General features: G+C 44.3%; 1 protein-coding gene across 1 annotated transcript; it reads left to right on the top strand.

Moving 5' to 3' along the window:
• The first annotated feature begins 199 nt into the window (after positions 1-199).
• LOC119909726 (filamin-C-like) lies at positions 200-23518 on the top strand. Its single transcript, XM_038727941.1, is given in 48 exon segments — positions 200-957; positions 3284-3532; positions 4756-4853; positions 5876-6026; positions 6243-6361; positions 6496-6573; positions 6685-6847; positions 7025-7225; positions 9049-9186; positions 9365-9491; positions 9581-9717; positions 9819-10012; positions 10128-10241; positions 10349-10492; positions 10658-10781; positions 11068-11228; positions 11331-11421; positions 11569-11738; positions 11864-11981; positions 12078-12167; positions 12170-12339; positions 12463-13060; positions 13515-13688; positions 14512-14674; positions 14756-15084; positions 15179-15302; positions 15410-15566; positions 15647-15836; positions 15938-15961; positions 16083-16324; positions 16435-16534; positions 16665-16805; positions 16995-17123; positions 17225-17398; positions 17510-17674; positions 17824-18027; positions 18126-18278; positions 18388-18510; positions 18624-18872; positions 19005-19114; positions 19117-19276; positions 19424-19561; positions 19715-19830; positions 20665-20797; positions 20919-21095; positions 21232-21450; positions 21900-22121; positions 22814-23518. Coding segments are annotated over 48 exon segments (8115 nt in total). The 5' UTR covers positions 200-581; the 3' UTR covers positions 23002-23518.
• Positions 23519-23760: the final 242 nt, after the last annotated feature.

Here is a 23760-nt window from a genome sequence, read left to right as displayed (position 1 = left end):
AACCGTCCCAGCCCCCAGCCGCCCAAATAGGAGCGCCTAAAAATAAGGAGCATGCCGCAACTGCTGCGTCTAACCAATCACTGCCCCATCCTCCCCGTAAACCGACCCCGACTCCCGTTATCCTTACGGATTAGCAAATAGACTATGATTACAGAGGCTGCGTGACGTGGCCCTGGGTTCTTTATATATTCAACTCTTTCCTCTCTCAACAGTCAAGTTAAACAGAGTCAACTCAAACAGTGCTGCTCCAGCTCACCTGCCACGAAACTGAACTTTTCAAAAAGCGACATTCTTCTCGTGGCCATATTAGAAAGGGACAACTTGTCAAGAGGGTACCAATTTAAAAAAAAACGGACGACCAGCTGCCTTGCCCATTGTACATCGCATAATTTAATCCATCACTGTCCTGACATAAGTGGCTTCTTCGCAAGTACATCCGAAAAATCTCTAGGCCGCTTTTTAAACTCTTCCAAGCTTGAACTTTCCTCCGCGAGAGCGCGCTTGCCATCGACCTGCTAAAGTTTTCTGCGCTGCCGAGCGAGTGTCACCGAGGTATAAAAGTGGACACGGAAAAAGTCATCATGATGAGCAATAACTACGGCGACGACCAGCTGCCTCCACAGTATTACCAGGCCACTGACTTTGGGGAAGAGGAGGACGACGAGATGCCAGCCACGGAGAAGGACCTGGCCGAGGACGCGCCATGGAAGAAGATCCAGCAGAACACCTTCACCAGGTGGTGCAACGAGCACCTCAAGTGCGTCAACAAGACCATCACCGACCTGCAGAGGGAGTTTACTGATGGGCTGAAGCTAATTTCACTCCTGGAAGTTTTGAGCCAGAAGAAGATGTACAGAAAGTACCACACCAGACCCAACTTCCGTCAGATGAAACTGGAAAATGTTTCTGTGGCACTAGAGTTCCTGGACAGAGAGCACATCAAACTGGTCTCTATAGGTAAGTCAGACTTGGGATTTAATGGCTTCTTAAATGGAAACAACTCAGTAGTAAAGTACAAACATAAAACATTACCAGGCCATTATTAGATAGGAACATGTCATAAACATGCCTTTATTATAGATGACAGTGACAGTGTGTGAAGAAGAAGTAGGCTACTTTCATATTTTAAAGCTGAACCATGACCACAGAAACAAAAACGTTTCATATATTTTCATATTGTTATCAGCCCATGTGTCAGCCAGCAGTGAGACATGGGTTTCACAGCCCTCTGGAAAACTGCACTGAGCTGGGGTCAACAGCTTATTGGAAACTTACTGTAGAGGTGCCACTGAGGTCATCAACTTGCATCAGGGCCAAGGCAGAGTGGCTACATAGTATGCTTAAGTTTACTCCAGCTGCATCGATGTGGTAAACTGTGGGCTGTAAATTCACTAAGCCTGTACTAATGAGACACACTTTTTATATATGGACAACAGTGTTGCACACACACCCTTCTATAGACAAAAACACGCAGGCCCACTCATATCTCTGTCAGGTCAAGGGTTAGAACTACTCACTGGGGCTCTACGTTGACAGCCAGAGCCATCAGCAACTCCTGCGAGGTGAGGATTAACTCTGGTGGGATTTGGGGATCAGACTGTGGTACAGATTGCTGAAGCTACAATAAATTGTTGTGGATAGTGTCACATCCACAGACTCCCCCAGAAGAGTACTTCACTCCACCAGAGTGAACAGAATGCCAACGTTTAGAAAAATGTAATAACTGAGGAGAAAGTAGTAGCCTAATATGAAAAACGCAGATATTATAAAATGAAAAGTTATGACTTTATTATACACATTAGAGAACCCCACAGTTCATACAGGAGAAAGAGTATATAAGAGTATTTTTCTGTTTTGGTGGCTAATGATCCTGCCACACACTTGAGTGAAATTCCCGGCACGGCTGAGGCTTTGGCCAGTGGACTGTGAAGGTCACAGTGTGTCCACCTGGACATACAGTGTGTGTGTGTGTGTGTGTGTGTGTGTGTGTGATGATAGTGGGTGAAACTCCCAATGGCAAGCTCAAATATCAAAGGTCCTGGTGATCATAGGAGGGCAAAGGTCACAATTACAGATATTGCCTGCAGAGTCTGCAGAGTGTGTGTCCAGGATAATGTGTCTAGAACTTACTATGTTAGTGTGTGTCTGGCACCGTTGTCCCAGCTGTACAGGCACACACTAGGTCAGACAGGGCGTGATAATAGAAGGCCTGGCATTTTACTTGCTAGCACCCTCTCTCTAGTGGGTCAACGCAGCGCTCTTAAGATAAAGTCACAGTCTCATTCCAGTGAACTGAAGACCCTTAAAGAATCACCACAGGCTTAGTTGCACATGTGTGACGTGAGATGGTTTTATGGATGTCTCTTTGACCACACAGTTGCCCTTAAAGGATCAAAACCACACTGTGCCACATCGTGTCACCTGCCGTTGCCAGTCAAACGGTGACACATCAAACATTACCCTCTGATAGGAGGCACTGATCTATGAAAAGATAAACAGCTTCAATAAAACAGTCTCGTGATAAACAACACACTGGCATCAAAGTCTCTCAGTTACTGAATTATCACACAAGATTAGTTGATGAAACATTAAAGTCAAGCGCTCCACTGAGGTTCTTTTGCTTAAATGGCTGCATTTCTAAATTAGAGTGGCTTTAAAATGGCTTATTTGACAAAGTTTTCCTCAGAGAACTTCAGAAAATGAGCTGTGTGCTTGCTGTCAATGAATCTAATCTCCACCTATTTGATTTATCACACGCTGGTGCTACAAGTTTTGGAAGTGATTGAAATCTAAGTGGTATTTATGCAGAGAGGGATCCACTTCCACATATCCTCAGCTGTCACTGTCTTCAGAGTACCATTGTGACCGGATGACAGATTGTCAGGGGTCCTCAGCCAGACAGCTGTCTGGGAGAAAGGGGCTTGGGGGAAGCAGTGAGGAGCGTTAGATTCCTGTCTCCTCAGCAGTCAATCATCATTGTTTATATTTCTGCTCAGAATAGCCTGGTCAATTCTGCAGAATAGCAAGGAATGACTATTTTAAAATAATACACATATGTATCTTAATTTCTTATGATTTAACATTGGGCTACCTTGTTCAGTGATAAAAATACATGGAATGTAAACTGATTTACTGATAGATTGCACAATTAACAATGACAATACAGCTGGAAGATGCACTTAACTAGTGTACCACCAAAATACTGTAGAACATGGTGCATTATATGAACTTTTGGAAGTTATAAGTCTTCATAAACGCTGTTGTCTCTACTGTCCAACAACAGATAGCAAAGCCATCGTGGATGGGAATCTAAAGCTGATCCTGGGTCTTATCTGGACTCTCATCCTCCACTACTCTATCTCCATGCCCATGTGGGATGACGAGGATGATGAGGAGACTAAGAAGCTGACGCCCAAACAGCGCCTGTTGGGCTGGATACAGAACAAGGTGCCCCAGCTGCCCATTAACAACTTCAACCGTGACTGGCGGGATGGCAAAGCGCTGGGAGCTCTGGTCGACAACTGTGCCCCCGGTAAGAAGTATAAAGTGGCGTGAGCTGAGTGTATAGGCCTGGCTGAGCAAGTGCTGAGTCAGAATGGTGCCTGTGAAAAGGCTTGTTGTATTGTATGTAGCAGTTTTCCTGGTTGCTATGGGGTTGGGGTCAGGCATGTGTCAGTGTATCTGAAACAGTATCGCCTTCTCAGGAGTATTTGTCTCCAGATTTCAGATTCAGATTTAGATCAGCCAGTGTAACCTGTCTCTGGAGACCAGGTTGTGTCAGTGGGTTGTAGAGGGGTTGCTGATGGCCGGAGGACGTCCCTGCCAGCTGTCCCACAATGACTGAAGCTTTCACTCTCACTGTTTCGGACCCTGAGGCCCAAGCCTGGCTGTAGTGTTTATAGCCTTCCTGCACCACAACACCCCCAAATTTGGGCACCATTCCTCCTCTTCTGTCAGGGGGATGCTTGGCTCTGCATCAAAATGCAGAGTGATCTGTCACAGGGAGGTGCCTAAGCCACAGATCCAAGGACCACAAGGCCACAGTTTGAGTCACTGCCAGTTTAAGCTTTTGCTTCCAACACTGAACATTAGAGAGTGCTCTGCTAGCTTTGCTTCACAGAGCGAAAGGTGGAGGAGTAGCAAGAGGAGTACAGGACTTTGTTTAACTGTGTTTATATGAACCATTGATCTGAGGAGACGCATCTTTCAAACACTGAGCTGCAACACTGACCATACAAGGTTCTGTTGTTTCATCAGCTAATACCAAACAGCAGGATAACTGACGAAACTAGCTCTGTTCTGAAGCACAGAAACACAGAAGTTCTGCTGTACTGTCACTTCACACTCCTTCCTTGCACATGCATGTAAACTCAACCCTATTAATACTGTGGTCCTGTCTCGATATTAATTGGATAATAGTATCCTATGGTGTGCCTGTATGGGCCTTTTCAGTGAGTAGCTACTCAATAGCCAACTCTAATCCAATTTGGGTATTAGTAGCATGGAAGAGGCTAGCTTTAGCCACAGTGAAAGTGCCAGAGTGTCTCGAGGTTGTTTCTTTTGAACAGTCGCGAAAGACCTTCATTGAATTCACAGGAGCAGACCAGTGAGGGTAAGGTCATGCAATTTTGTAGTTGGAGGTGTTAGACAGATAGTAGTGACAGCCCAAGTGGCCTTATTATAGCAACTGCACTGTAACTCTCTCTGCATTCACCTGTGCATAATTGTCTAATCACCGTGTTTGCATTCTGTTAGGTTTGTGTCCTGATTGGGCAGAGTGGGACCCAAACCAGCCTGTGCAGAATGCCAGAGAAGCCATGCAACAGGCTGACGACTGGTTGGGTGTGCCTCAGGTAAGGTGCATGATAAATGTCAGTCACAAGGTGTATTTTACTTTGCTTTAGCAAGCACCAATCATCTCCAAGCAGTTTAAAGCACCAAGTACCAAGACGCATTTGCAAATGCAAACATGCCTTGCCACATGTGAGGCAACACTGAACTGAAAAAAGGCAGTACTGTCTCTGATACCCAGTGTTTTTCCAGGGAGATCATGCTGGGGTGTATCATGAACTATTTATTACCCATCTCACTTCTAATATTTTCATTGAATGTATTGTATAAGTGAGTTTGTAGGAGTTTTATTTAGTAGACTTGTGAATTTGTAGAGGTGTGAGATTTCTTAACACCTTCCGAGCTAGACACTAAAACAGAGGTGTAAATATGCCTGAGCTCATCAGAATAACAATGTGAACATAGCAAGAGAGTAATATTTCCAGCCACGTTTGTAAGATTCTGAACCTCCCTATTGTAATATGGACTATGCAGGTTGTTTACTTGTGTGTCTGAGACACAGGGTTAGCTATTCTCCATGAGGCTTAGCATTGGTGAGATAGCCGCGGGGTGTATGTCATGGCTCTGCAGGCCTGGGGGCTGGATTTCAGTATGGTGGTGTTAAGGAGATGTGGGAGAGGTCTGGCTCAGAATAAATCCCTCTGGCTGGCTTATTGAGGGCAACAATCCTTAACCCTGCTGTCCTGGGGTTAAATATAACCAGCGTGGAGCATGACTTTGTGCCACTGTGTGACTGACAGGCAAACAAGTGCTAGGAGGGATAAAAAGTCTAATCTTTGTTAAATCCCATTGCACTATGCTTAATAAGGGAACATTGTATAAAAAGTCAACCATACCCTTCTTACAAATGACAATATTGTTAATTTAAACAAAAATGAGGCTATGGTGTTTTCATGGTTTCATTGTTGTTCGTAAAAAATGTAACTTTAGCTTTTGTGTTGACTGTACCTTTCAATTAAAAGCCAACTAGTTATTCTCACACATGATTAACCCCTGTTGTGCTGGTTGGCTTTCTGTGCTGTAGGTGATTGCCCCTGAGGAGATTGTGGACCCAGATGTGGATGAGCACTCAGTGATGACCTACCTGTCTCAGTTCCCCAAGGCAAAGCTGAAGCCTGGAGCTCCTCTCAAGCCCAAACATCTTTTCCCAAACAAGGCCAAAGCATATGGACCTGGTAGGTAGCCCAACAGCCATGAACACCTGCATGGTTCACAACAACAGCTCAGATGAACAGTATGAATGTATTATGAATATTGTTCAAGTTCTCAGTCATGAATACCAAAGGCAGTTAGACAGCAGCGCCACGTAAATACTTTAGCACTAGTACAAGCATCTTGCTCTAAGGAACTGTTTTAATGTGTCACTTTGTGTCTCTGTATTTGCACTACAGGTATTGAGCCTCATGGCAACAAGGTGCTGCAGCCAGCTATGTTCACTGTGGAAACTCTGGAAGCTGGCAGTGGTGAGGTCTTGGTCTATGTGGAGGACCCTGAGGGACACAAAGAAGAGGCAAGTTATAACTTATAGACAAGGGATCTTAGCATACAGCCTGCTCAGATAATCCTGCTAAGTTTCAAAGTTTTGCAAAGTGTAGCATATAAAGTTTAATTGTACCCTCTTGACTTTGTCTTCTTATTCCCCAGGCAAAGGTTAAACCCAACAATGACAAAAACAGAACCTACACTGTCACCTATGTTCCTAAAGTTGAGGGTGTTCACAAAGTAAGAACATGCTGCCATTTTTGTATGAACATCAAGTTCATCACTCAGTACAACATGGAAAAACCACTCTATTTAAAGGTGTCTATTCAAAATGTGCTTTTTTCTTCTTAGGTGAAAGTGCTGTTTGCTGGTCAGGACATTGACAAGAGCCCCTACACCGTGAATGTAGCGAAAGCTTTGGGCGACCCCAGCAAAGTCCATGCTAGGGGACCAGGCCTGGATCCTACAGGCAATGTGGCTAATAAGCCAACCTACTTTGACATATACACAGCTGGTTAGTATGGACAATTCATCTACTTACATTGACATGTATACATGCAGAAAACAGGAATGGGATGTGATGAAAGTCTTGAAGTTTTTCATAACAAAGTCAAAAGAATCACTGGAATTTTCTCAGAGAGACTAAAACTACAGCGTCTACTGTGACCTTTTATTTTCCTGTCCCACTCAGGTGCTGGTAATGGCGATGTCAGTGTGGTCATCATTGATCCTCAGGGCAAAAAGGACACGGTTGAGCTCATCCTGGAGAATAAGGGCGACAGTGTTTTCCGTTGCACCTATCGCCCCATGCTAGAAGGGCCTCATACCATCCACGTACTGTTTGCAGGCCGCGAGATCCCCAAGAGCCCTTTCACTGTCAACATTGCAGAGGGTGAGCCATCTGTCTGTGTTGTAAATTACTGTCAGACAAATCTGATTTCTTGGCGTGCTGTAGGGGTGATCTATCCATCACAATCTACTGTCATCTTTATTTTCCCTGGGAACAGCCACCCAGTATAGACCATAACCCTTCCTATCTGTCATTTCTAGCTTCACCTGTTGCTCCTCCCAGGGGAGCTCCACTGCAGATAGCCCCTCAGTCAGTGCGCACCCCTCCTGGAGCGAAGGGAGGGAAGGGGGCACCTCCCCCAAAACCTGGCCGCCCAAGTTAGTATGGTCTTCTGGGAGGAGCTTGTGCCAGATCCCCCCAATCTTTTCCTTATGTGGCACTCTGCAGATGCCCCTCTGTGCTTTCTCTAAGATTAGGGTGCCATGGCTCAGTGTTGTGCTTGGTCGCCTGCTCAATCTTCTTGCCTCCAGCAGCTTGATGGTTTTGTTATGTTCAGTGTAGGTGTGTCCCCGACAAAGAATTTACATAGTCAAATCAGAATTGTCAAGTCTTAATCTTAATCTTGTGAAGCTGCAGATCTGCAGTCTCTATTCATTACTCGCTGTAACTTACACTGTAAGTGTAACTGAGGCTTATTGTTGACCCTTTTCTCTCTGCTCTGCCGGCCTGCCATTCACCGGTCTTGTGCCAAGTTGTGCATCTCAAGAGGAACACGCACAACTTGGCACAACACCGGCGTAGCTGGTGCTCTGTCTCTCTTTCTCTTCTACCATATACATACTCACTACGCCCACACATGCACACTGACCCCCCCTTCCTTAAGGGTTAGGGTTACAGTTTTGGATTTATTCACACACGTAAAAGATTTATTAAAAGCTTCATTCTTTTTACATTTTTATTTACAGCATTTTATGGTGACATATATATCACAATAGAGGGTATGCGCATGATGTCACAGAACACAGTTACGCTCACTGAGTGGCAGAAAGACAAGCAGCAGTGTTAGCTTGAATCAGCTACAACACAAAAACACATCTAAAATGGGAAAGAGCTGGACCACTGGTTCTTTGGTAAGCAGTTAGGACCACTGTCGAGTCCGACTGCCTTTAATGAGCAAATAATCACTTGTTTTACTCCCAGTTTGCTAAACGCAGCCATGGAAACAGATGTTTTGCCACTCAGTTCAGCGTGTTCCGGAAGGGGACGTGACATCAACGCATACCCTCTATTGGCTGTATATAAACTTATTAGGATAAAACCTGTGGTTCCATGTAAGATCAGACATTGAGCTCCCCCATGCAGCCAAAATGGTATGATCCTCATTTCATAACGCCTCTGCGAAGATTCGACTTTGACAGTGGCAGTCCATTCAGTTTCCTTCTATCGAGGCATTGAATCTTCGACTATTCGGGGTCACCCCTAGTTCAGAGAGAGATGAGATGCAATATTGTACAAATAGTTTACAGATTGTCCTACTTTGCATTTCTGTCTACTTTGTTCTTCTTTGTTAAATATCTTTGCTTGTGCTGTTGACATGTTTGTTTTTATCACATCTAAATTTGCATCAGCCAGCATTCAGTTTAAGCCTGCAGTCAACATTTTGGAGTGCCTGACTGAAATGTTGTCAGATTCTCCCTCTATGCTCTCAAATGTGTCATTATCCTATTTGACATTCTGCACTTTGTTTCATGTGTGCTGCAAAAAGCATCATTATCATTTACAGGTTATGTCAATCAAACTTTAAGGAATCCCACTTGAATTGGGCATTGTAACGTCTTTGCTACTAACCTTGCTGTCAACGGCTGGCTACTCTAATTTCTTTGCTAAATATTTCACCTTTTCACACATGTTGTTATTCCTTTCAGCCATGAACCCAAACGCTTGCAGAGCTACAGGCAGAGGCCTTCAGCCTAAAGGCGTGAGAGTAAAGGAGGTTGCAGACTTCAAAGTTTTCACCAAGGGAGCTGGCAGCGGAGCACTGAGCGTCTCAGTCAAAGGACCAAGTGAGTCAGACTGCTCTCTCTTCTCTGCAACACTTCTCAGTCCTCATACATTTTTAGAATTATTTTCTTTGTTTGGGTTTTTGTCTGAAGGGTAGCATTCACATGCCATAAAGCACTAAACAAAATGGCTAAAATGTCTCTTCGATGAATCCATATTGACTATATTATTCATCCTCAGCTGGGGCAGAGGAGCAAGTGAAAGTGCGAGATGCAGGGAACGGTGTGTATGAATGTGAATATTACCCTCTTAAGCCTGGTAAATATACAGTCAGCATCACCTGGGGAGGCCAGCCCATCCCACGCAGGTAAGGTCCTATTGCTGCCTTTGGCTATTCATTAACAATGCACATTCACTTTTAGAATAGGTAATGTTGTGTATTCTTGTATGCTGCAGCCCCTTCGAAGTGGAGGTGGGTGAGGAAGCAGGTTATCAGAAGGTAAGGGCCTGGGGTCCTGGTCTGAAGACTGGCATGGTCGGAAAATCTGCTGACTTTGTGGTAGAGGCCATCGGCACTGAAGTTGGAACTCTAGGTGAGTCGTGTGTAAGTAATATGAGTTCTTCAGAAGAAAAGTGGATTTAAAAAAAATTATTCTTAATGTGAAATCTGAATATTTTAATTCTTCATGTACAGGCTTTTCCATCGAAGGCCCGTCACAGGCTAAAATTGAGTGTGATGATAAGGGTGATGGCTCCTGTGATGTGCGCTATTGGCCCACTGAGCCCGGTGACTATGCTGTCCATGTTGTTTGTGACGATGAGGACATCAAGGACAGCCCCTTCATGGCCCACATCCTTCCTGCAGCCCAAGACATCTTCCCTGAGAAGGTAATTCCCACTCACTGATATAAATACCATATGTATAAGTACAAAGCAGGTTACCATGTTGACCAGTTTTGATCCTATTCTCAACAAAATACATTAAAACAATAACATGTTGCAGGTGAAAGCCTATGGTCCAGGCCTGAAGCCAACTGGTGTCATTGTGAACAAACCAACTGAATTCACCATTGATGCCCGCATGGCTGGGAAGGGTCACCTCAAGATCTACGCACAGGTATAGAGAGCACAAGTTTGGGAATCCTTCATTGTCTATTTATGGGAACACATCATTTATATTGCATGTGTACAGACCAGAGCTGACATGTTTTTGAATCCATTAAGGATGCTGAAGGCTGCACCATCAACATCAAGATCACTGACAAGGGAGATGGCACATTTCTGTGTGTGTACACTCCTGTGAAGCCTATTAAACACACCATCATCATCACCTGGGGGGAGGTCAACATTCCCAACAGCCCCTTCAGGGTAAGACATGACATGACAATGTAGTCACACAAACAACTATGCTGCACTTAAAATTCAGTCAATTTAATATAATGATACTCCACCAAATATAGACAAAGAAGGAGGACTAGAGTATTTGGACTTGAACCAATTGCTTATTCTTCAAGTACACTGTGAATTCATTAGGTACTGGTTGGAGAGGGTTGTCATCCAGACAGAGTCAAGGTCTATGGGCCTGGAGTGGAGAAGACGGGGCTCAAGGCTAATGAGCCCACATACTTCACTGTGGACTGCAGTGAGGCTGGTCAAGGTGAGCATGTATAAGGAGATGGTGTGGATGGTTAAATAAACACTTCTGAGTTAAGTGACTCTTAATGATGTCATAAGTCATGCGAGTGTTGAAAAATATAAACCATAGTATGGACAGAATAAGTAGTTCTGTGCAGTTTAGCTGACAAAGCTGAGGTAAGTTATTTGAAATGTACGAAATGTACTTGAAACGAAGCTCTAGGCAGCGTAGCAACTGCTTCTATTTATTCAGATCATCTACTTCTGAATGATCTTTGTGAACTGTGCTCATTGCTATGCACCATTAGGGGACATCAGCATCGGAATCAAGTGTGCCCCAGGAGTGGTTGGCCCTGCCGAGGCAGACATCGACTTTGACATCATCAAGAATGACAATGACACCTTCACTGTTAAGTACACTCCCCCCGGTGCAGGCCGATATACCATCATGGTGCTGTTTGCTGACCAGGTAAGAATAACATTTCCAGCGCAAGCGGGACTGGTGAGTTTTGTTAAATATTTTTTGGAACTTCTCGAGTAATTTCATGTGATTGTTTAATGGCTTTTACAGGAAATACCCATCAGTCCATTTAAAGTCAAAGTGGATCCTTCCCATGATGCTGGCAAGGTGAGAGCAGAGGGACCCGGACTTAACAAGACAGGTGAGATCCACTGACACTAAGAACCCCAGTTAATATAAACACTAAGCACACTGCATTTGCAACAAACACCCACTGCAATACTATGATGTCACAGAAATTATTTGATTTGACTAGGTTGGTAGCACTTACAAAACACGTGTGTTTCAGGAGTGGAGGTGGGCACTCCAACCCACTTCACCATCTACACAAAGGGAGCTGGCAAGGCCAAGCCTGAGGTGCATTTCACAGCGTCAAGCCCAGGAGAGGCGGTTCGTGACTTTGAGATCATCGATAACCACGATTACTCCTACACTGTCAAATACACGGCTCTTCAACAGGTACAGTAGGCCTCTGTTTGAAGACCATTTACATTAGAACATGATACAGAAATTATTCTCAATAATCAAATCAATCAGTATGCATTCTTCAATCAGTATGCATTCTTCTTCTTGTGTCTTTTCAGGGTAACATGGCAATTTCAGTAACACATGGAGGAGATCCCATTCCCAAGAGCCCCTTCCACATCACAGTGGCACCACCTCTGGATATTGGAAAGGTGAAAGTGGACGGATTAGACAACAGTAAGTTGCAAACACTAAAAACTATACACTTGCATTTAACTTGTAAAAACTGGTAATTGCAAGGGTTCAAGTGCTTAATGTTAATTTTTCTTGCAGAAGTGGAGGTCGGAAAGGATCAGGAGTTCACAGTTATCACAAAGGGTGCTGGTGGGCAAGGTAATGTAGGTGTGAAGATGACCTCGCCCTCTGGTCGACCATACCATGCAAGCTGGAATCAGACAAAGCCAAAGGCATTCACAGTGTGAAGTATATTCCCCCAGAGGAGGGGCTGTACAAGATTGATGTCAGCTATGATGGCAACCCAGTAATGGGAAGCCCCTTTGGGGTAGAAGCAGTGATGCCTGCTGATCCTTCAAAGGTAAAAGTTCAAAAAAAGCTGCATGCAGTTCTTCACTTTGTCCATATAGGCTAATGGAACATAACACTGACATTTTTTATGTTTTTAATTACAAAAAAAACTGACCTGACTGTTGCATCACAGGTACGAGCCTTTGGCCCAGGCCTGCAAGGAGGCATTGTGGGTAAACCAGCTCCATTCACTATTGACACAAAAGGAGCTGGTGTAGGTGGGCTGGGCTTGACTGTGGAGGGTCCCTGTGAGGCAAAGATTGAATGCCAGGACAACGGTGATGGCACATGCTCAGTGTACTACCTGCCCACTGAGTCTGGGGAGTATGCCATCAACATCTTGTTTGCCGAGAAGCACATCCCTGGCTCTCCCTTCAAGGCTGCTGTGCGCTCAGCGCTCGACCCCAGCAAGGTCACCGCTAGTGGGCCGGGTCTGGAGAGGGCCAAAGCAGGTGAACCAGCAACCTTCACTGTGGACTGCACACGAGCAGGCGACGCTGAGCTTACCATTGAGATTGTATCTGAGACTGGGGCTAAGGCCGAAGTGCACATCCAGAAAACTGCAGAGGGGACCTTTTCTGTTACATACATCCCACCCTTCCATGGCACACACACCATCACAATCAAGTATGGTGGCCATATGATTCCCCAGTTTCCCAAGGTCCTGCAGGTCGAGCCTGCTGTGGACACCAGCGGGGTGCATGTTTATGGGCCAGGAGTGGAGCCCAGAGGTAACAACTTAATGTAGCCATGTTGGTTTCTAATAAACCTAGGGAATCTACTAGTGCTGAAAGAATTTGTCAGTTAATTTATTTGTTAACTCCCAGAAAAGCAATTAAATCATTAATCAGGCAAAATGACCAACATTTTCTGGTTCCAGTGTCTACTCTGTTTTATATCATTGTTTCAATATATTTGGGTTTTGTACTGTGGCTTGGAAAACAAAAGCTATTAAGAGATGTCACCTTGGGCTCTGGGAGATTGCAATGGGCATTAGCCAGTATTTTCTGCTGTCTTATAGACTAAACAACCAATTGATTAAAGAAAGAATAATTGACAGATTAACTGATCATGAAAACATTGAATTGTTAGTTGCAGCCCTAGTATGTACTATTTTAACTAGTTTAGAAACATAAAGTATTTGGTCTTGTTTCACTTTGGCAAAAAAAATCTACTTGTTTCTAGGGGTCCTCAGAGAAGTCACAACCCACTTCATCGTTGATGCCCGCGCCCTCAACAAGGTTGGAGGAAGTCATGTGAAGGTTCACATTATCAACCCTTCTGGCACCAACACAGACACCTACATCACTGACAAGGGAGACGGCACCTACAGAGTGGAGTACACCGCTTTCGAGGATGGTAGGAGAAAAAAATTACATTATTTCATTTAACAGTGTTAATTCACACAGTTAAATAATCAAACAACAATGATGGAAGGAAATCTTTGTCAAAGGTATAACATTAACAAACCCAATCTGTTACAGATAGATGCAGGATTTTACATAGACAGACTCGTCTGAAAGAGTGCATACAAACAGATGGAGAAATCACTAACAGGTGCGCGTGTTGGGAGCCATTTGGGAATAAAGCAGGAGAGTGGGAAAAGAGAGGACGACAAAGATAGGGGTATAAATACAGAATGATGCAGTGGAGCAATGATGTGAAGGACAGAGAGCTGGGAGGCAGAGAGGCAGACAGGCTCTGTTTTATAAATAGTGTGCTCTGGAACAGAAGCTCTTACCCAGGCAGGTATGTGTGCTGAAGGCTGCCTGCACACAGCTATACAACAGGGGAATGACGGGATATTAATAGAGACCTATAACACAAAGCAAAGAGATCACAGAGCACTTCTCCACCACCAGACATGCTCTAATATCATAGCAGTGCAACTGGGAATCTGGCATATAGGCCTACTGAGAGGGCTCTGTCAGAAAAATGTAACAGAATAATGACTAGGGAACAGATGTAATGCCTTGTATGTTCACCAGAGCGTCTGCATCTAGATGGCGTCTTTTATAAATAAACAGATGTTTATCTCCCTAAAAGGGAATTTGTCTGGCCCATAATTAAAAGCAAGTGGCAATAACAGAAAATGTTTGCTAGCTTTGAGAACCCTCAGGCAGAGAGGTATGACAGACATCAGGTATCAGACACTTAGCTGATGGAGTCTGTTTGGGTGCAGGAATGCATCTGATTGAGGTGCTGTATGACGATGCGCCTGTGCCCAAGAGTCCCTTCAGAGTGTCTGTGGTGGAGGGATGTGATCCGTCCCGGGTCCGCGCCTATGGACCAGGTCTGGAGGGTGGAATTACCAACAAGCCCAACTGCTTCACTGTGGAGACCAGGTACTGTTGGATCACATTCAAAGGATACATTTTTGGGAAGTTCACATGTGCAATTAATTAATTAGTTGGCTTCTTTCTCAGGGGTGCTGGTACAGGAGGCCTGGGCCTGACCATTGAGGGAGCCTCAGAGTCAAAAATATCCTGTAAGGACAATAAAGATGGCAGCTGCAGTGTGGAGTACATCCCCTTCACTCCTGGAGGCTACGATGTCAACATTAACTACGGAGGTCAACCGATCCCTGGCAGTCCATTCCGCGTACCAGTCAGGGACCCTGTGGATCCCAGCAAAGTGAAGTGCTCAGGTCCAGGTCTGGGTGCCGGAGTGAGAGCCCATGTTCCTCAGACTTTCACAGCAGACTGTACCCAGGCTGGACAGGCCCCACTGGATGTCAAACTGTATGGCCCAACAGGTGAGGACATGCTCTTTAACTATGAAAATTCATAAAACTTGCCTACTCTGAGCGGACAAATAACAGCGAGTTTGTGGTACATGATTATTTCAAGGTACTGTGGAGCCAGTTGGTGTGAAGAACAATGGTGATGGCACCCACACAGTTCATTACACTCCAGCACAGGATGGTCCGTACACTGTAGCTGTCAAATATGCAGATCAGGAAGTTCCACACAGGTACAGTTTGAATTTCAAAAAACCACCAAGCCAGGCTGTATGTGCAAATATGTCTTAATTAAAGTTCTTTTAATAATTACACTTTATATTCTCTCCTTCTTCCACAGTCCATTCAAGGTAATGTCTCAGCCTGGGCATGACGCCAGTAAGGTGCGCGCCAGTGGCCCTGGTCTAGACACAAAAGGTGTGTCAGCAAGCCTGCCTGTTGAGTTCACCATTGATGCTCGTGATGCTGGAGAGGGACTGCTCACCGTGCAGATTCTGGTGGGTTCAGCTTCCTTTTATACATTAATTTCTGAACCATAAGGCACCAACTAAAATAACTCAATATTGTCTATTCACAGGACCCAGAAGGCAAGCCCAAGAATGCAAGCATCCAGGACAACAGGGACGGCACATACACTGTTTCCTATGTACCTGACTCTACAGGCCCCTACACTATCACCATTAAATATGGAGGAGATGAGATTCCTTATTCCCCATACCGCATCCAGTCCCTGCCCACAGGAGATGCCAGCAAATGTCGCCTCACAGGTAAGAAATCATCAATCATAATTGCTCTCATGTATAAAAATAGTGTATTATAGCTGTAGCATTTGTATATTTATATTCAAAACATGCATTTTCCTTTCTAGTTTCTATTGGAGGACATGGCGTGTGTAAGTAACCGAGGCTTTGTTTTTTCACTTGTATGCTACATTGCTTGAAAATCTTAAAATCCATGGATTTATTTGCAGCACTTGTGAGCCTTTATCCTATGTCTCTCTCTGTCCTTTACAGCAAGTCTTCAGAAGCTACAGACCTCTGAGGATACAGTCATCACAGTGGATGCCAAGGCTGCTGGGAAAGGCAAGGTGACCTGCAAGGTGCAGACTCCACAAGGGATGGAGCTGGACATGGATGTGGTGGAGAATCATGATGGGACCTTTGACATTTACTACACAGCCCCTGAACCTGGGAAATATGTTATTACCATCCGCTTTGGAGGACAGAACATCCCTAAGAGCCCCTTCCATGTGCAGGTGAGTATAGCAGTGTTTAAACAGCTGCTACAGCGGTGTGCTAGGTGCACTCTTGTTCTGATGTTTACTTGTATTAAAACCAACTATTTCTCTTCTCTCTGCATTGACAGGCCACAAATGAGCCAGTTGTTCCCCGCGACACTGTGGATCCTCTCTTCCGTCCAGTTAACTTCCATGTCCCTTTCACACCACAACAAGGAGAAATCACAGGTGTGACAAACACCACTCAAACAGAAACAAAACCCTGTGCGCGCACACACACACACACACACACACACACACAAAACAAAACATCTATTTTTAGGTCACTGATGTTTAACCAAACTGCTGTAATTTCCAGGTGAGGTGCGGATGCCTTCAGGCAAGACTGCCTGCCCACATATCACTGACAATAAGGACGGCACCATCACAATCAAATACCAGCCCACAGAGAGAGGCCTGCATGAGATGGACATCAAATATGAAGGCAATCACATTCCAGGTCAGAAACACTCCATGTTGGAAAGATGTAAAGTGGTTGTCTTCTATGGAAATAATGATAAAAAATCGTTTATTGATGGATATTTTGCTATCTTATTATTATTATCTCATTCTGAAACAATACTATACGGAGTTCAGAATCTTGTTACTGTTTGCCAATGATTATATTATATAATTATATTCCATATAGGAAGCCCTCTGCAGTTCTTTGTGGATGCTGTGAACACTGGAGTGGTGACTGCTTATGGTTCAGGTCTCAGTTATGGCATGGTCAACAAGGCTGCCACTTTCACTGTGGTCACCAAGAATGCAGGAGAAGGTACCATGCCTTTTCTTTTTTGCTATTGCACAGTAGATGTGTGGTAATACAGGTAATCCTAACAGAAAAGTAAAAAACCTGGATGTTCTTCCCCCTCCCAGGCGGTCTGTCACTCGCAGTGGAAGGTCCCTCTAAGGCCGAGATCACCTGTAAGGACAACAAAGACGGTACCTGCACTGTGTCCTACCTGCCCACTGCTCCTGGAGACTACAACATCATTGTCAAGTTTGACAACAAGCACATTCCTGGCAGTCCCTTTACTGCTAAGATAACTGGTGAGGAAATAAATCATTTTTATACTGTTTATGTATATTTATAGTGGATGTGTATATTATAAATCAGCTTTTAGGGGTTGACAAACATCTTACTCGACTTTTTATGTCAAGGGGATGACTCCATAACCAGGACATCCCAGCTGAATGTCGGCACAGCGGCTGATGTGTCCCTGAAGATCGCAGAGACTGATCTAAGCTCACTGACTGCCAGTATCAGAGCACCATCAGGCAATGAGGAGCCCTGCCTGCTCAAGAGACTGCCCAACAGACACCTTGGTGAGATATTCACTTGCCATATAGACAAAATAACAGGAAGCAGAACATAGATAAGATATTGTTGGATTCATCTAATGCATTTAAATTTCCTTTATTTCTGGTTCTTTCTCTTGATTTTTCCCCCCTCTTTACCCTCTTTATGGTCACAGGTATCTCTTTCACCCCCAAGGAGGTGGGCGAGCACGAAGTGAGTGTGAGGAAGAATGGCATGCACGTGGCCAACAGCCCTTTCAAAATCATGGTTGGCCAGTCAGAGATTGGTGAGGCCAGCAGAGTGAAGGCTTTCGGTAAAGGCCTGGTGGAGGCACACACTTTCGAAATGGCTGAATTCTTTGTAGATACCAGGAACGCAGGTAAGCTTTAGAGACGGTATGTTTCACCTTTATGGTAAGAACAGCCATAAGGCAGCAAATGCCTTTTCAAATCTACTCTACTTCTCTTCTTCCTTTAGGTTATGGGGGTCTAGCGTTGTCAGTCGAGGGTCCGAGCAAAGTGGATATCAACTGTGAAGATGTGGAGGACGGAACGTGCAGAGTGACCTACTGTCCAACAGAACCTGGAAATTACACTGTTAACATCAAGTTTGCTGAAAAACACATCCCAGGTTAGAATGTTTTACTCAGAAAATGTACAAATACAAAATCATTTGACATCTTAAAATAAAATAAGTCTGTATGAATTTTATTTACTGTGTAAGTGTTTGTGCCCACCAGGTAGTCCTTTCACAGTGAAGGTGACTGGAGAAGGAAGGATCAAGGAAAGTATTACTAGAAAGAGACAGGCGTCTTCTATTGCCTCAGTGGGCAGCACATGTGGCCTTAACCTCAAGATCCCAGGTGAGTAGAGAAGCCAGTCACAAGCGGTTAGAGGGTAGCGGTCAACCATCTTAAAATAAATGACCCTGCTGTACACTCACATTCGTATTCTCTCTGCTTTCTCTTCCTTTTAGGAAACTGGTTCCAGATGGTTTCAGCTCAGGAGAGGCTGACCAGAACATTCACCCGCAGCAGCCACACCTATACTCGCACTGAGCGCACAGAGATCAGCAAAACCCGTGGCGGAGAGACCAAGAGGGAGGTGCGAGTGGAGGAGAGCACCCAGGTGGGTGGAGGAGGAAGCCCCTTCAGAGATGTTTTTGGAGATTTTCTGGGCAGAGAGAGCCTGAGCAGCTTCGCTGGCATCACTGCCAGACCTGAGGGTGAGGGTCCAAATTAAAACCCCAATTTTTCAAACGAAAAAACTTGTGTGTGTTGGCTTAAACTGTCCATTAAATGATATATGTTCTAGTGTGTATCTAAACACATCCTTTCTGCTGATCTGCCTTGACCAGCTGAGAGTGGCTCTCAGGCCATGACGGCTCAGGTGACCAGCCCCAGTGGGAAAACAGTGGATGCTGACATAATGGATGGTGGGAGCAGCACCTACAGTGTGCGCTTCATCCCCCCCAGGAAATTGGACCCCACACTGTGAACGTCAAGTACAGAGGCCAACACGTCCCTGGTAGCCCCTTCCAGTTTACTGTGGGGCCCATGGGGGAGGGAGGAGCACACAAGGTCCGCGCAGGAGGACCTGGCCTGGAAAGAGGAGTGGCAGGAGCACCTAGTGAGTTCACTCTGTGGACGTGGACATGCTATCAATAATGTTTTCTCCAAATACTATTCAAGACATTATTTTAAATGTTTCATGAAATGGTGATATTTAAGATGAACATTCATTTAATTTAACCTTCATTTGTTTCACCCTCTCTAGCTGAATTTAGTATCTGGACCAGAGAGGCAGGTGCTGGTGGTCTGTCCATTGCTGTAGAGGGCCCCAGCAAGGCTGAAATCTCCTTTGAAGACAGGAAGGACGGCTCCTGCGGCGTCTCCTACATAGTCAAAGAACCAGGTAGAACTTCTGTCGCCCACATGTGTAGAATTTTCCTCATTTGAATGTTTTATCAGTGTTTTTGTCTCTAAACTCCTAAACTTCTCAGTAATTCCTCCTTACTTCCTCCAGATCATTTGATGTTGAAAGTAAATAACCTGTCTGCTTCCCCAGGTGACTATGAGGTGTCAATCAAGTTCAACAATGAGAACATCCCTGACAGCCCATTCATCGTTCCAATTGCTACACTGTCAGACGAGGCCCGTAGGCTCACTGTCACAAGCCTTCAGGTAAGATCACACAAACACATACACATACACACATGCACACACACTCAAACAAACATAGAGTTGATGTCATCAACATTAGTTTGTTGCACAAAATACAGGCACATGCAGTCTCAAATATAGTTGAATAGATTGCATGTAACATAATGTTCGAGTGGTTGTTGATATTTCTGTCTAATAGCACTTTGCCCTTGAAGTGTAATTGAATGCCAGTGTTGGAGCATTATCCGCGTCTATAATACTGTGATGCTGGCTAGTGATGAAGGGCTGGATTAACTGTCCCTTGCTAATTCGGGGCAACACAAGCTGTGCTATGTGTGGGCAGTGAGCTAGTCTATGTGGTTATGTTTCTGTTTGAGAGGAAGAAATCAAGAAAAGAGTGAGAATAAGATAAAGACTCTTTTAAAGAAACCTGTAACAGCTCACAATATTGGTCTCCTCACTTCACAGATGCTTGTTTTGTTTGCTTTCATAGTTTCCACTACAACTGCCAACAATGCAAACATATATTTTTAGTTAACTGAAAAGCCACTTCAGAGTGCTTTTCTACCTCAAGAACCCAGTGAAGTGCCATGTCAGACCAGCGTTTAAAATGTCACACTACCTCTTATGTCTGGTAGGACAGCTCGTCCGCCTGTAGGGCAAAAATATTAAACGCCTCGCTGTAAACTCTGACCTATTCTGCCTCTCACACCCAACCGCTCAATCTATTCTTGTCAGGCCTGATGAGTCACACTTCGAGTCCCTCGAGGTGTGGGCATACACACACACACACACGTATATACACACGTATATACACACATATATTCTAATCATATTCTTCATTGTCTTTTGTAGGAGAAGGACTTTAAGGTAAACCAAGAGGCATCCTTCATGGTGGAGCGCAACGGGGCTCGAGGTGTGGTTGACGCCAAAGTCCACACCCCTTCTGGCTCTTCTGAGGAATGCTATGTCACTGACCTTGACAGCGGTATGCACCAACATCACTTTTTAGTACAAAGTAGACTTCAGAAGACAGACAGTTCAACTTTTTTTAAAATTTGTACGCATAATTTATGGATAACGGATCAGTAACTTCGTGTGTTGTTCAGACAAGAATGCAATCCGCTTCATTCCACGGGAGAACGGAGTGCACTCCATAGATGTCAAGTTCAACGGATGCCACATTCCTGGAAGCCCCTTTAAAGTGCGAGTGGGAGACCCGGGGCTGGTTGGAGACCCTGGCTTGGTGACAGCACACGGCCCTGGACTGCAGGGGGGAACCACAGGTAGATATCACCAGCGCCACTACAAATATGTGTGATAATTTAGCATGGTTTCCTTGTGCATGTTTTTTTATTTAATATCAGTTGCAGAAAATGAGCAGTCTTTTCATCTTGTTCTGCATTGCCTTCTTTCTTCCAGGTGTACCCTCAGAGTTTGTGGTCAACACCTGTAACGCAGGCTCTGCCACTCTATCAGTCAACATCGACGGGCCATCCAAGGTCAAGATGGACTGTCGGGAGTGCCCTGAGGGTTACAAGATCACCTACACACCCATGGCACCTGGAAACTATCTCATCACCATTAAATACGGAGGGCCACAGCACATAGTGGGAAGCCCGTTCAAAGCTAAAATCACAGGTCTGCTTCACAGTCATTCTCCCATCTGATCTGATGATGACAAGTGTCTCGATTATAAAACAAATGTTCCGCAGAAAAAAGTGTAGAAGTCAGGAAAATGTTATGTCATCTTCCTTCTTCCTTCAAGTACATCTTATATAATAGTCTTTTTCTGGCACTTGGTGCATACAAATGCCTATTTTTTATTACTGTAACATAAAAATACTTTGAAGGATAAAAATAACTCATGTGAGTTCTGGACGTTCACTTTATTTAAAAGTGGTATGAAATATTTTCCTATTTGAGCTCAGGCACTAGTCAACTTCCTAGTGCTTTTCTCCCCAAGAGCAGCAGCGTGTTTGCTTTCTTCATATCTTTGTCAGTACTGAGTGTATTATATAATGTCTGGAATGAGCTATGATGACATTAGATAACCATTCTCTCTCTCTCTCCCTCACCCTCTCCTACAGGCACACGGCTGTCAGGGGGACACAGCCTCCACGAGACCTCCTCTGTCTTGGTCGAAACAGTTACCAAGACCTCCAAAGTGGGTGGTGCCTACAGCTCCTCCTCTTCCACCACCTCAGCCTCTCTGACATCTGATGCCAGCAAGGTGGTTTGTCGTGGAGCAGGGCTGTCCAAAGCTTTGGTCGGACAGAAAAACAATTTTACAGTTGACTGCAGCAAAGCAGGTGAGATGATAAACCAACATCAAGACAAAAGACACGTACAAACCATATTCATACAGTAAAAGTCAAAACAAACGCACATATAGTAGTTTCTACTGATACTTAAGGCTAAATTAATATTAATAGTTTTGATTGGCCCTCTGGGCAGAGGAACAAGCTGTAAACACTCAAACCTTATCACCTTAAACACTTGTTATGGTAAATGTAAGCAAACAATTGCCAATTAAAACATCCAGCAGTCACTGGCCAAAATTTGCATTTGCAGTCGTGCTTCTGATGTGTCCAGTATTCACTCTCATTTTAGTTTCCTTTGTTCAACACCAACTCCTGTAAAAGTAGGTATCTGCCTCTTTACTGGCTAAATGCTCCATTATATTAAAGAACTAGTTGCTAACGTTGTCTGTCTGACGTTTGGTGCTGGCCAGGTAACACACATTTTATCAGACCTTTTTTATAGACTGAACAGCTGCCTGCTGAAGGGCAGAATCGGATCATAATTCAGTTATTAAATAATAATATGGGTTTGTCATGAGCAACCCCTGTTACTTTAAAGATGATCATTACATTCAATGATTGTATAAACATTTTGATTAGTGCAGCTTTAAGCCAACACAACCACACACACACACACACACACACCTGTGCAACTTTTGCACACCCAGATCATTAAATCCCCTTCTCATTGCTCTGCCCAGGTACCAATATGCTGATGGTGGGGGTCCATGGACCCCACACTCCCTGTGAGGAGGTGTATGTTAAGCACATGGGCAACAAGCTCTACAATGTCACCTACACCGTCAAGGACAAGGGCAGCTACACCGTCATCGTCAAGTGGGGCGACGACAACATCCCCGGGAGCCCTTACAAAGTGGTTGTACCCTAAAATAAACTGCACCAATGCCTCGTCCCTTCTCTTCCACTGACCCTCCACCCTTTTCTCATCATTTGCACGCATCAATCCAAGCTCCCAGTACTTCTTTCCGGCACTGCTCTTCGCTTTTCAGTGGATTACAATATACTCAACTAAACACAACTGCATTAAAATCCGCAAGGACATTTGCTTACAGTTTTCTTAATGACAGAATATCTATTGTGCCAAAATTTTGTATTAACTTCAGAAATTACATTTACAAGTGTGTATACACATTCAGAGTGATGTAAGGGCAACAGTGTGGTTAAATGTATTGTTTGGTCCATAAAATTTCCTCTCTACTTTTTGTTGTGTTGTAAACGAATTACATATATGGATGTTAAGAGATGTTGGAGTAATTAACAGCATTGACGAGTGATGCAATATGGTTTTGTATGGTTTAAGAATGAAACATGACATTTTTTTGTTATTAACCTATTTTTGGTAAGTCTTTGCAGACCTAATAAAGATTTAATGGCTAAATTTCCAGACAAAAGTGATTGAATTTATTTGATTTCTCACATAGCCTTCGTTAGTTCAGCAGGAGGTATTTGTTTTTGTTTTTTTTAGATTTTCATAGTTTCATCATGCAGCTATTTTCAGACCACTGCTGGTTCTTCCATCTGAGCAGCTGTCAGGATATTTTCTCTTGATCACACAGGCTCTCGGCTGAGTGTCTGGCCAGTATCTGATTGGATCTCTACAGTTGAATTTCATGACTTTGAACATTTT

The sequence above is a fragment of the Micropterus salmoides genome, unplaced genomic scaffold (assembly GCF_014851395.1).
Source record: "Micropterus salmoides isolate LMB-PRFRI ecotype aquatic unplaced genomic scaffold, ASM1485139v1 Ms_hic_scaffold_1867, whole genome shotgun sequence".
NCBI classification, from domain to species: Eukaryota; Metazoa; Chordata; class Actinopteri; order Centrarchiformes; family Centrarchidae; genus Micropterus; species Micropterus salmoides.
This window is presented reverse-complemented; position numbering and strand designations above follow the sequence as displayed.